Source organism: Panicum hallii, chromosome 6 (assembly GCF_002211085.1).
Source record: "Panicum hallii strain FIL2 chromosome 6, PHallii_v3.1, whole genome shotgun sequence".
Lineage (NCBI taxonomy): Eukaryota > Viridiplantae > Streptophyta > Magnoliopsida > Poales > Poaceae > Panicum > Panicum hallii.
Genome location: NC_038047.1, coordinates 5,724,815 through 5,738,278, shown reverse-complemented (window position 1 = coordinate 5,738,278; position 13,464 = coordinate 5,724,815). Strand labels below are relative to the sequence as shown.

The 13,464-nt window shown below is 42.4% G+C and overlaps 1 protein-coding gene across 1 annotated transcript; it reads left to right on the top strand.

The window, feature by feature from the left end:
* Positions 1–5,712: 5,712 nt before the first annotated feature.
* Positions 5,713–7,082, top strand: LOC112897924 (BTB/POZ and MATH domain-containing protein 1-like). The gene is made up of 2 exons (XM_025966328.1): positions 5,713–5,807; positions 5,894–7,082. Exon 2 carries the CDS (start codon positions 5,899–5,901, stop codon positions 6,955–6,957), a length of 1,059 nt encoding a protein of 352 aa, XP_025822113.1. The 5' UTR covers positions 5,713–5,807; positions 5,894–5,898; the 3' UTR covers positions 6,958–7,082.
* The last annotated feature ends 6,382 nt before the right edge of the window (positions 7,083–13,464 follow it).

Sequence of the window (13,464 nt, the reverse complement as noted above, 5' to 3'; positions counted from 1 at the left end):
CCATCTTCTCTTATGGCTCTCCATGCCATAGGTTTGTATCGCCTCTGAGCTCTACAAACTCGCTGGTACTATGTGGTCAGTCCCACCATGTCTTCCTTGTTCCAACAACTCGTAGCTTTGCTTGTACGAGTGTTAGATTTTGCAACCGCCTTTGCAATCTTGCACTTGATCGCAACCTGGATTTGAATATCTGTTGTTCATGAGACAACTTCCTTCTCCTGATTATGATTTGTACCTAATCTCCTGAAGGTTGCACCTTTAAGATATCCTATTACTTGGTCATCAACGAGTTAGAGCTGTCGGAGATGACCTGCATGACTGACTAGGGGATCGAGGTGCTGCCGCCTCACATCACCACGCAGCTTGGCAAGATGGCGCTGGAGTAGAAGGAAGGATAAAAGTCACGTTTAGCATCAAAGGAGAGAGCTTCACCGCGCACAAGTGCATGTGTTGCGGTGTGGTAACCAGTCCTCGAGGTTGAGTTCTCAGGTTGATGAAGACGAGGATGCACTGCGTGACCGTTGAGGACATACAGCTCGAGGTTTTTAGGGCTCTGCGTCATTTCATATTGTTAGAATCTGATACCCCTTATTATGCATAACAACCTCAGATCTTGAAAGGATATTGCGAGTGTGAAACGAACTTGCATCATATCAAGAAAAATGTAGATGAATCTTATAGAAAACCCTAGATAGTGGCGTTGAACCAACCACAACATGGAACATGATTTTTCCACAGCCGAAACACAACAAGAGAACAGAATTTTTGCAAAGCCGGCAATAAATTATTTAAGCACAACTCCAAAAAAAGTACAATTGATTGTCGCTTCCTCACAACCCTTGCTTGACCCCTTTAGGACCCTCTGACTCTTGCTATATACAAGAATCTAGTGCTATAGAACTATCTTGCCTATTCCTCTTGAGCACTCCTAGTTTTGCCTTGCAAGCCTTCGAAGGTCCTTATATATGCAAGTAGGAGTCCTACACCTAGTAGGATTCAACACTCAAATTCTAGTCTAACTAGAAGTCCTAATAGCACACCTATATTGAGTCCTAATCCGAGTAGGATTTGAGTCACCATATAACATAGCTATACTGATTCCTTTCCTGACCTGGCGATCCCAAAGTGGAGGATTACAGCAAGACGATCTGGCATTTGCTCAGGGCTGCTGACAGGTATGTGACAGTTAGGTTGAAATTGATATGTCAAGACATCCTAGGAAGGAATCTTGATGTCAAGACCACGGCGACTAGGCTGGGCTTAGCTGATCAGTACAACTGCGACAAGCTCAAGCATGTTTGCATTGGATTTATGTCGAAGATAGATGAGACGACAGATGCAGTGCTGGCGACCAAAGGTTACGCAAATCTGAAAAGAAGTTGCCCTTCTGTGATTGTCGAGGTATATGAGAAGCATCATCGAACCTAAATAAAAGCAGCTTATTGTAAGCTGAATTAGAGTTGCTGTTTTAGTTCATAGCTATCCATTTTTGCTCATATCAATCTTGATAATGTTAAATAAGCAGCTCATTGTCAATATCTTGATTGTTAGATGCACCATATTATGACTATATTGGATGAGACAACTCTGGATATGTCAAAGTATCATCTATGTACTGAAAGAGCCTTAGGATAAAATATAATGGCTTGTGGTTCCAGTAGATAGCACTCATTTTGATGCAGTGGTAAAGTTTAAGATTATTTTTTTTCTTAAATACCATGATTAAATAATTTAAGTCTTGAGTTCCTTTTTTGTAGAATTTCCTACGGATTTTTAGTTTCAATTATGCTTTAGGGATGGATCCAAAATTCTAACTTCTTTTTGGATAAAGTCATTATTGAGAATTAATGAATGTCAAATTAATTGCATTTGTTATAATATTTGAACAGTGTGAATGAAACCTTACAGTCCTTGATAATTCTGACATTCATTACTTCTGTATAAGCTGACCTTAGCATATGATTCACTGGCTACTAACGGCGCCGGTCCTCGATGAATATGCCTGTTGCTGACTGCCGCAAACTGCCGCACCCGATTTTATAAACAAAATCGAATGCGAATCACATGTATGCCATGATTAGTTATTACATAAACGATAGACTTCATTACAAAATGACCTGTTGGTCTGAAAGAAAAATACATAGATATATCGAAGTCGTCATCTTCAACGGAGTTCGCCTCGTCCTGTGGGTCTAGGGGATAGCAGGGGAAGGAAGGAGGGGTGAGTACAACAAATTGTACTCCTCATGTGTGGGAAAAATTATGACTTGAGGCTTAAAATAGGAGGGTTTTTTAGGTTTGACAGGCACTTAAGCAGCATATATCCTAATTTTTGTCCTAAGTCCTTAGCACCTATTTACTATATGGGAAACCATCAGCTAAACCAGAACCAACCCTCGGAAATCCATGCGAGCAAAACCACCAGCAAACCAACCAACCATCTTGAGCACCAATAATCATGAAGAAGTTCAGGTCGCTCTTAACCGTGAGTACGACTGATATATCAGTTTTCACTCTGCAGAGGTTGCACATCGTTACCCACAAGTCGTGCTTCCCATTGCGCTTCACACTTCCAAGGTGATCAGCCAGGGTTATACTACGAGACCTTCACAAAGCTAGTACTCCCATTGCTTCAACACGTACTAAGGTTTCACCTCTAATGGTGTGATAATATCACCACTGCAGCGGCTCCCTCTTGAGCCACACAAACCACCACCCTGCATCAGGAATAGGTAGCTAATTAATTAGCCAGGTCCAGAGCCATATAGACCTCGTGGCTGCATGTTAAGCCTGGTTACAGGCTTCGAGAACCGGTCCTTAGAATCCGAGGCAAGAATCCAGCACAAACCCTGGGAACCGAATCAAACCATCATACCACTCTTTCCGTCCTGCTTAAATTCCCCACACAAACATATATCACAAGGAATTCCATCCTTCTCATGCTTCATCATTGGAATTTGTATTAGATTGCTTTTAATTGACCCAAACCAACCCTGACAGCAAGGCTAAGCAAATTCTACTAACCAACCCAGGCTTCAAGGAAGATATTTGGATATCTAGTAAACCATAACATGGGATTCATATTTGACTCAACATGCAACTAATGGTCTATCTACTTTAAGTTAAATAAAATAAAGTTGGTTGCTGGATATGATCAAGGACGCTTGCCGTTAGCTCCAGGTAAAATAAACTAATGGGATTCATATTTGACTCAGGCTGGATAAAATAAAGTTGGTCAAATTTAGAAAAATAATAAAAATAGTTATTTTATTTAACGTTATTTATTCACAACCTAAAATAGAAATTTTGGGGTGTGACACAGACCAGTGGCGCCTTGGGGGGTTGCTGATGCTAGACCTCGGCTCCTTCAAATGTTGACGATAGTGTGGTGAAAACTGAGGCTGTGTACCAACCTGTGGTTTTTGGTCGCCCTGGGTACCACTACCGTACTGGCGACCAGGAGGATGAGGATGTGGTGGATGATGATGCTAGCGGGCACAGACGCAGAGAGCTGTGGCTGTTCCCATGGCCATGGTTCACGGGAGCTGGGAGCAGTTGACGTGTTCGTGCCCAAACTTGTGGCCATGGCGTGGAAGCATCATCATAGGGCATGGAGGAGGCGTCGTCACCCTCGGGCACGGAGTTTGTAGGCGCCGGATTAGACGTGGTGGGGGCCATGTAGAATAGGGTTGTAGTGTCAGGGGTGCCTTGGTGTTATGTCCGTTGGCATTTCGTACAAGGGCGGCAACACGTTGTTGTTTCGTCCTCATCTTTGGACCATGGCGCCATGGCGGCGTCGATGCACCGCTGCCAAAACTGATAGTATTATATTAGTAGCAGCAGAGATACAAGAGTGCGTAGTTTTGGGACTTAAATCTGAAATGTATGGTAATAAATTTTGAATTTAGTTGTATGCATGCGTGTGGATGGCCCTATTTGGAGATGTTGTACATGTTAGAACTTTTGGGGATCCATAACCAATACACATTTGTGATTTGTCTAATTGGAGATTTCGCAGCGGACCTTTAGAAAGGATCCATCCATATAATAGACGTCTTCTGGTTTAGAGCTGTACACGTTTCTTGCATATCACAGACTTGTCTTCATTGCTTTTGTGACTTGCACCGCTGCACGTTCCTTAAAGCCCACGGCTGCGTAGGTATTAGTCATGTAGTATTATTATGTCAGTGCAAAGGTTAGGTTCACCATTTGAAGTAAACGGGCTATATTTCCAACCCTTTCGCACAGACTCCACGAAAGCCGTCCACTATTTTGTTTCTTTGACCGTTGGTACTGAACGCTTTTGGCGTAGTGTATGAAGGCCTTGACCAAACATACATTGTGAATGGGTGTCAATTAACTATTTGGTTACCGGTAACCTATTGTTACAAGCATGAGGAATCAACCGTGGAGGAAGTGGACGGGGAGCCCTGCGAAGAGTCGACGACATGGCCTCCGGCAAAAATTCCTGCTTGTTGTTTCGCTGCTGCAGAAACCAGCAACCGCTGCATTAACTATGTGAGGCAATGGTTTTCTGCAAAGGCGTGGCGGGCAGCTCAGCCTTCCACTCCATTAAGGCCTCCATAAATCACCCAATGGTGGACGTACGAATCATCCGCCAGTGCTGCACAATGTTGGCACCAACATCATCATCTTCATTGCTGTCAAAATTGACATGTCCCTAGTGCTCATGTGACCGAGGGAGGACTCGGAACTCCATCGCAACCGTACCCATGCACAATGTTCTTTGGCTTGGTCGAAAAAAACACTGCTTCCGTTCGATTATGTGTTCATGGTTCATCAAGGCTCACATCCTAAATATGCGTTAACATGGCGCTGCATTGTTCCTGTGGGTTATAGTCTTTTGATCAAATCATAGTGTTAGGCTATTGGCCTCGTAGGAGTGTTGTTGGATATTCTTTCTTCGGAATCATGTATCTATGTCAATTGTCAACCATGTAACAAACTCAAGTGTTTAGGTCTGGGAACATATTTGTATATCCTATATTCTTGATAAGAGATCTTGCATGTCAAATTAAAGGATAGCGTGTAAATGAAAAGAATACTTTTATACTACATTCAACTCCCATTGGTGGGATACTGGGAATAGATTTCGGGGCTATAATTTAGAACTTACCCGTGATTTATATTTATCCAGACCTTCAGCCAAGTACACTATGGAAACAATCTGAAAGGTGTTGACTTCGTGAACGAAAGCTCCTTCCCGAATAAAACTAATCTGTCCGTTCAATGCGTAGGGGTAGGATGGTCATTTCTCTCAAGAGGCTAGTTTTGACTTTGTGCCTAAACCTAATCGGACATCAAACCGAAACCGTTCTCTCCCCAAAACAAGCCGCGCCGCCGCCATAGAACGCGCTAATGGCATTCTTTGCTCATGCCGCCGGATTTTCTATGGGGCTGAAATACCCGGTGCATATGTAAAATGAGAATGTAGCAATATTCCATCTACTCCTGCCTAATTTGTCTGCAGTAGCTAGCGTTAACCCTACCAAAGATAAGCCTTCCAGAGATTTTCCAACACGATGTAACTGCTACCGCAGCGAAGGGATTTGCAGCAGCTACAAATTATTTCTAAGATGCTCAATCCTTGCCATAGTGACCATACCGCAGAGGATCCAGGTGCCAGTTACTTGTAGCTAAATTTTCCTTTGGATATAACTCATTGGCAGACAGCAGCAAGCCACCAAGCCACCCTTCTTCATCCCATCTTTCCTTCTCCGAGAAGTCTCTTGGCCGCCATCCCTAGGCCCTTCTGCCGCCGCTGTCCACGGATCATCTCCCTCAAGGTTTGTCTCCGTCCCTTCCTCTTCCAAAGAAAGGTGCCACTTTTAATAAAACCTGTGGTGATGAGTTCTTGCTATACTGGCTGCAGAGGCGATGGGGAATCAATCCAAGAAGACGGCATCGAGATGCACCACGGAGGCAGAAACTGGCATCCACAGGTTCGAGATCATCGGGTACAACCTCAAGAGGGGCATTGGCATCGGCAATTTCTTCCAGTCGGACACCTTCACGGTCGGTGACCACAACTGGGCCATCCGCTTCTACCCTGATGGGGTATCCAAGGGCACCAAAATGTTTGTCGCTATCTCTCTGGAGCTCATGACCAATGATGCCGAGGTGCGGGCATGCTACAATCTGTTTTTGGTGAACCAAGATTCAGGGCATTCGGAGAGTATCATGAGCCTCCACTCCACAGCAATACCGTTCGAGTCTCACAATTATTTTGTAGCAAGAGAAAACAAGCTTGAAGCAGGTTGCTATGTCAGGGACGATTGCTTGACGATTGAGTGTTATCTCACAGTCATCAAGGCTTCCCAGCTATGCAAAATAAAGGGGGGCCTTGAAATTCAAGTGCCGCCCTCAGACCTTTCAGAGCATTTTGGTAGGTTGTTTCTGGAGGAAGAAGGAGCAGATGTGATTTTCATGGTCAGAGGTGAGAGATTCCTCGCGCACAAGATCGTACTCGCCACACGGTCTCCTGTGTTCAAGGCGCAACTGTCATATGGACAGATGGAGACAACGGCGCACTGTGTGCCCGTGGAGGACATGCAGCCTGTTGTCTTCAAGGCCCTGCTGAACTTCATTTACACTGATGCGCTGCCTGACTCTTTTGATGATCTTGATGAGGAGGATTACAGCGAAGTTATCAAGCATTTACTTGCCGCTGCAGACATATATGCCATGGACAGGTTGAAGTTGCTGTGTGGAAGTATTCTTGTCAAACACCTTCGTGTGGAGACCGTGGCGACTACATTGGCTATAGCGGACCAGCATAATTGCGAGAGTCTCAAACAAATCTGCATTGAGTTTATGGCATCTTCAGATAAGATGGATGCGGTTGTGGCAACTCAAGGCTATGCAAATCTCAAAAGAACTTGCCCTTCTATCTTGGTAGATGTGTTGGAGAAGAGAAGCAGGCGCTGCAAAGCATAGATTCTCAACTCATGGCCCATGAGGAGTTGGCTGTTTAGTTCTTAAATTTCAAAAATAGCTTGCTTGTTTTCCTAGAGTACTATGTGATGACTTGAACCTATGGTTGTAAGTTTAGCTTCTTCATTATGCCGTGCATCTTGTCAATTTATTGGATGATGACATAATCGAGCATCAATGTTTTTCGATATCATGGTCACATGTTTTGCGATGAAATGATGCAGTATCAGTAGTCGTTGACAGAACACAGTGATGATATCATAGCGTCTGTTTGCATTGCCTTATATCTTGCAGATTCAGAATCTTCATGTACAATGTTACAGATAATTCCTTGAGGCCCATACGCTTCAAGCATGTCTTAATTCATTTTTTACTCTTTACTCTTTATGCTACCTAATTTTGTATCATAGAACAGAGATCAAACATCTCGGTGGATGTGCGGTTTTGGTTGATCAACCACCCTGGCCATTGCAGTAATTTTAATCTGAGATAATCCTGTTCATAGACAATTTGCTCTTTGATCCAGAAATCACTGAAATTGGGGTATCTGATCAGGTAGTAAGCAGTTAAGATTCAATCAAGCGTCATGCTGAAATTGAGTGCAAAGGCAACAATCTGGTTTTACTGCCCTACATCTAAGCTTGTTTTTCTGTTGTTTCTGAGATAATCGACACAGTTAGGCAAAATTCAGCTTTGCTATTGCATCATCAGTGACATCTAGTAATCATAAATAGCAGATAATATGAGGTATCCTTCATAATAATGAAGTGATCATAGTACCTCTGAACTTTTTTTCAACTTTATTCAGGTGACCCTGAACAAAAGTATGCACTATGTGTCATAGCAGAACTTTTAGGCAAGGTGAAGCAGTCCCCTCGATTGCTCATTTCCTTCACTGAACACTATTACCCTCTCTATGGATGTTATGACTCTCTCCAATTATGTCAACTAGGAGTCAATACCATGCTTAACATTATCTCCATACACTGCTAAGTATGTTTGATTATTTTTTATGCAACAGAAAGCTAGAGGGTTTTCGTATGTGGCCCTTTGACCTGAATAAAGTGAATGACCACCAACGTGTCTTGATAATCTCTGAACTTCAATGTTACAAGTTCAGATACTGTTTAACTGGGTGAATGTTTGCATTTTGGTTTGTCTGCTCAAACAAGTAGAGTAGAATGTGCACCGTGAATCATATGTATATCTTAGATATCACATACAACGTTAACTTCTAGGAGCATGTATTATTCAGTTAGTTAAGTGGTTCTTTGCCAGTAGCATCAGAAAGAGAGGTCCCGTGGACAAATCACATTGGTTTGTTCTGAACAGATTAATGAGAACAGACCAAAGAATGGTTTTGTCATCTTAGGTTGCCAGTGTGCATTTTCAACGGAAATAAACAGATTTTGCGTGTAGAGTCATGTTTTTATTAACAAGCACATACAGTTAGTTACATCAACAACAAGGTTCATGGGTTGCCACTCCCAGAAAGCGATTTGCATGGGGTAATTTCCTTTGCAAAGACTATATCCATTCGCTAAAGGAGTCATCAAGTGCTCTTTGATTTTGTTCCATCTATCATGAGTCATAAAATTGTTTTATTTTTCTAGTGCTGTGATGACTTCTCTGATTTCCCTGATCTTTTTTATCTTGTCATGGATTGAACACTAATCCCCTTGACGAGGTAATATTGATTGTTGTCGCAGATCTGTTAGGTAATGCACATGCAGTAATTTATTTCTAGGCTAGCAGAGTTTCTGTGTGTATGCTTGGTGTAGAGCTACCTTTAGCCTTGATTCACTCAATATTTTAACGAATAAGGTCCTATTTGTTTGAGCTTCTGGGCACTTCTGGACTGCTAGCTTTTGGGATGTCTAAAAGCCAAATGCCCCTAAAAGCCAGAAGCTGAAAAATACATAGCAGCTTGCTTTTGGCTTCTGGCTTTTGGGGTCATTTGGTTTTTGGAGATCCCAAAAGCTAATGGTCCAAAAGTGACCTTGATAGTTCAGGCAGTTTAATGGAATTATCCAATAGTTCAAATAACACAAGGAAATTTGTGTTTGTATGTTTATCATGAAGCAGCACACAGTGTTTGATCTTACCTTGATTTTGTTCCATTTAGGCTACCTTGACATTTCAACTGAAGTAGTTTAGCCTATTGAGTAGTGTATTCCCAAATTGAAAGATAGTTTTTTGAAAGAAGTGAATGTACATAACATTTTTTTGTGGGTGGAGAATGTTCATTAACCTCACATACCCTGAGATCGGATACATCTTTGGTTGTTTCCATGCTGGATTGATTGGCTGTTCTTTGTTAGGCTCTGAAAGAACTTTAAATCTGGTCATACAACGTGAAATTATACTTAATTCAATGTATCTATTTACACATAAACTACAGAAAATGTTGGAGGAAATTCACCATACTTGTACTATCGTACTTATAGCTAGAAATTTTAATTTGACTATCTGGAGTTTCTGCTATGATTTTGAATGGTTTTCCAACAATTTTTCAATAGTTGTGTCAGTTCCACAAGGTATGCTCATGATTTTCTCCACTCCACACAATAACACCACTATTCTTAAGCCTTGATGTCACATGCCCGCCCTTCTCACGCCATCGCATCTCCTGTTCATCCCTTGCAGTCATCGACCATCATGCCCAAGGGTTAACTGTTCTTAGGGCTCACTTGCTTTGACTCAAATTTGCCACATGGTTGCCAAGCCAAAATCTGGGACCCCTTTTTGTCAAAAAAAAATGTGGGACCCCTAAACTTAGGTAATGCTGATTTGAACAAAGTGTGTCTTCGATGGGGTTGTTCTTGATTTGAACAGCTTACTGTCAACCACAAGGGAAGATCTGCAGCAGTGGTCTATTGCTGGGGCTAAAGGAATCTCCTTCCTCCTTGCCCAAGCCCCTACAACCGCTGTCTGGTCTAGTTCTGGTCTTGATGTTTTTTTCTTTAAGAGAGAGAGAGACAATTTGTACTTTTAGGGAGTGTTACAGTCCCTTCATACCTGTAACCCTTTGGGGGTACCCCTTCTTTCTTCATAATATAATGATGTGCAGTTCTCCTGCGCTTTTGAGAAAAAAAATTGCTCTGGTCTTTTGGCCAACTCTGGCCACCGAAATGCGAAGTCCTTTAACAAGGTAATGCTGATTGTTGTTGGTCGTCAGCTTAGGTTGTCCACAAGAATTATGACGGCAAGGTTTGTATGCATTAATGCTGAAATCAAGCAACCTTTTTTTATGAATTGATTCAGTGTTGCATCATTAAAAAGACACTATAAAAGTTCTGCAGCACGATTATCATGGGGTATGTATGATCCTCTAGGTTAATTTTTTTCTCCCATTTATCTGACCCAACTTAATAATATTTTTTCATGAACGTGCCTGAGCACGTATTTCATTAAGAGGAAGAGAATACAGAAACGCAACTACAAGAGAACCCTTGTAGCACAGAATTACAAGACCACCAACCAATTGGTAAACGATCGAGAGTGAACTAAAGCATAGAGAGAAAAGAAAAGAAAACCACCCAGCCTAACAAACCTAACTGAAACAACAATTCAAGTATTAGTTAGTAGCCTTCTCCAAGTAATCTCAGCTTTCCAAAATATCAGCCAATTGCCCCGTCCTGGCAACGCCATTGTCAGATCCTGGAAAATCAGGATCTGATTTGGGCTTTGAATATGGAAAGTAGGAGAAATCGAGATGTGTCTATGAAACCTAGAACTCAACTAAGCTTAAGTACATCCCTTCCCTGTTTCAAGAGCTCAGTTGTATCATCCCACTTCTCTTAATTTTCCAGTTTCCACAAGTCTTTACATTAACCCATTAACGGGTTTAACTGTCGAAGCAACGACAAGCAAAAATAAAGTGACAGAAAATAATACACCCATGAGCTGGGTTTGTGGTGTGGTCTGCAGACGGTGAATGGTTACTGTTGTTGTCAGCTACATTTGTTTTTTAGAGAGCAGCATAGTCAAACCCCTACTGATGCTGACTTCCTCTGCCCTCCCTTATTCTGAACATATCTGAAACTACTGCTTATTTTGAACACTTTCTGAATTTGTAATTCTTCACAGCCATGAGGTTGCGATATGCCATTGATGTGGCGGACACCACTATTCCATTCGCTTTTACATCCTCATGAGCAAATGGTGTACAGTCGACCATCCTACAACCATTAGGCCTCCTCCAACACTGACACATCAGCTAGCTCATAAGAGTCCAACTCATCATTTTGCTTACATGGGACAAAGAGAAGGTAAATAGAGAGAGTGTAGTATCTCTTCTTCAAGAGCTAGCTCACAGAAAGTAAGTGGGCTTCACGCTTTATTGATGAGAGAGCGATTGTGTGACCCAAGGTACTTCGAACAATGTGCTATGAGACAAACCATTGGAGGTATCATCTTTTTGCTATCTCTTTTATGAGGTGGACAAATTTTGAGCTAGTGCACTAGCTCACCATTGGAGGTGGCCTAATAGAGATTGAGGATCATTCTAGCAGTCTTGGATCCCAGATGATCATTTTCCAAGAGTAGGGCTGCAACCTGGTTTCATTCATTACCAATGGACATAAGTATCTACAAGAATCAACTCAGTTCACAGAAGCAGATTAAAGTTGAAAATCCCTTTGGATCCTCCACCGAGGGGTTATTCTAAAGAATGATAACTTAGCTAAAAGAAATTGGCATGGAAGATTGAAATGTTGCTATTGTAATGATAATTAAACCATTCAACATCTCTTCTTTGAATGTCTCATTGCTATGTTGGCTTGGAGAATAATTCATACTACCTTCAGCTTATATAAAAATAATAATATCATCAATATGTTTGGGTCTTGGCTTTAAGGGATAAGGTGGGAAAGAAAAGGCGATAATCTTGATGGGTGTAAGTGCAGTTTGTTGGGTTGTTTGGCATAGCCGGAGTGATATTATTTTTGATAAAGCACACACACAATCTTGTCTGTTGATCGTTTTCAGAGCCATGGATTGGATCTGATTTTGGGCCTTGCTTGACAAGGAAGAAGGATCGAGACACTATAATAGGGGCATGTTATCCTTTAGAGATCACAACTATGGAGATCTTTGTGAAGAACAGATAGCGGTGTACTAATAGACTTTGCTTTTGAACTATTCACCTTTATTTTCACGCATTTTTTTTAATAATGACCGGATATGTTGCACTAGATGTAGAGGTTAGGATATTTTTTCTCGAATACGCAGAGAGCTGGTATCTTTGTATTAAGAAGAAGAAATGGTCCAATTACAATAAAACCACACCCCACCTTGGACCAGAGTGAGGGTGGAGTAGAAAAACACTAAAAGGGCTGTTACAGAAAAGATAAAAACTCAAGGACCAGACTATTGCCAGTGCACACCGTTGGCACTACTGTCCTACATGGCCTAGGCCCAGGGCGGCAAGCCCTTTTGCTCCTGCAAACCACCAAAGTTGTGCTTCATCTTGAAAAGCCTGTAGGGCACCTTGGAGGTTAGGAGCAGATCCATAAGAAATGCAACTGTTTCGGTGCTTCCATAAGATCCATGCTCCAAGTATAACTAGAGTATTGAAACCCTTTTTATGTTGTTTTGGTACCCTCCTCCAGGATCTCTTCCACCAGTCAGCGAATGAAGTCAACCTCCAGTTAGGGACTAGATTACCCAGGTCCAAAGGTTGTAGAATTTGAAACCAAAATTGCCGGGCAAAAACACATGTAGTGAGGATGTGCTGAATCATCTCATCCTCCCGGTCGCATAGGGGACACTGACTGAGATGAGGAAGATCTCGTTTCTCCAGTGGGTCGGCCGTCCAACAACGATTGCGAATAGCCAAACAAATAAAAGTTTTGCATTTCCCCGGAGCCCAAGACTTCTAGAGAAGTTTCCAAGGTTCGAAAGTGATGGAACCAATGAAGAAGGCACAATAGGCAGATTCTATGGAGAATATGCCTGACGAATCAGGTTTCCAATGGTGAAGATCCTCTGTTGGGCTAAGAACAAAACCTGAGAGAGCATCTCATATAGTTCTAGGTACTCTGTGAGACCATGCCAGCCCAGTGCTCCTTTTATATCAGAAACCCAAGTCAATTCATGGAGAGCTGCAGCCACTGTTCGTGCCTTACAAAATCTGCTGGGGACACATTTAAGAACATTTGGGGCCAGCTCCTCTAAGCTGTGACCATGTAACCAGCGGTCTGATGAAAAAAGAGTGCCTTCTCCGTTGCCAATGGTGGTCACAACTGAGATGGCAAACATAGCTGAGGAGTGGGGATGTACAGGGATTTCTACACCAGCCCAAGGGTTATCAGGTTTGGTTTTCTTGATCCAAAGACATCGCATCTGAAGTGCCCACTCCATGGTTTCTGGGTTGATAATGCCCAACCCACCCAACTCAACTGATCTCATAACAGAGGGGCTGTTTTGAAAAAGGACCTAGGTTTGACCGGTACGGGGTTGGTCTGACTCGGGGTAGATCGGATCTGGTCCATCCGATCTCGATCGCAC

Bases quoted from the DNA above. Each gene is read 5' to 3' on its own strand.
- LOC112897924 (XM_025966328.1), top strand. From the start codon at position 5,899: ATGGGGAATCAATCCAAGAAGACGGCATCGAGATGCACCACGGAGGCA.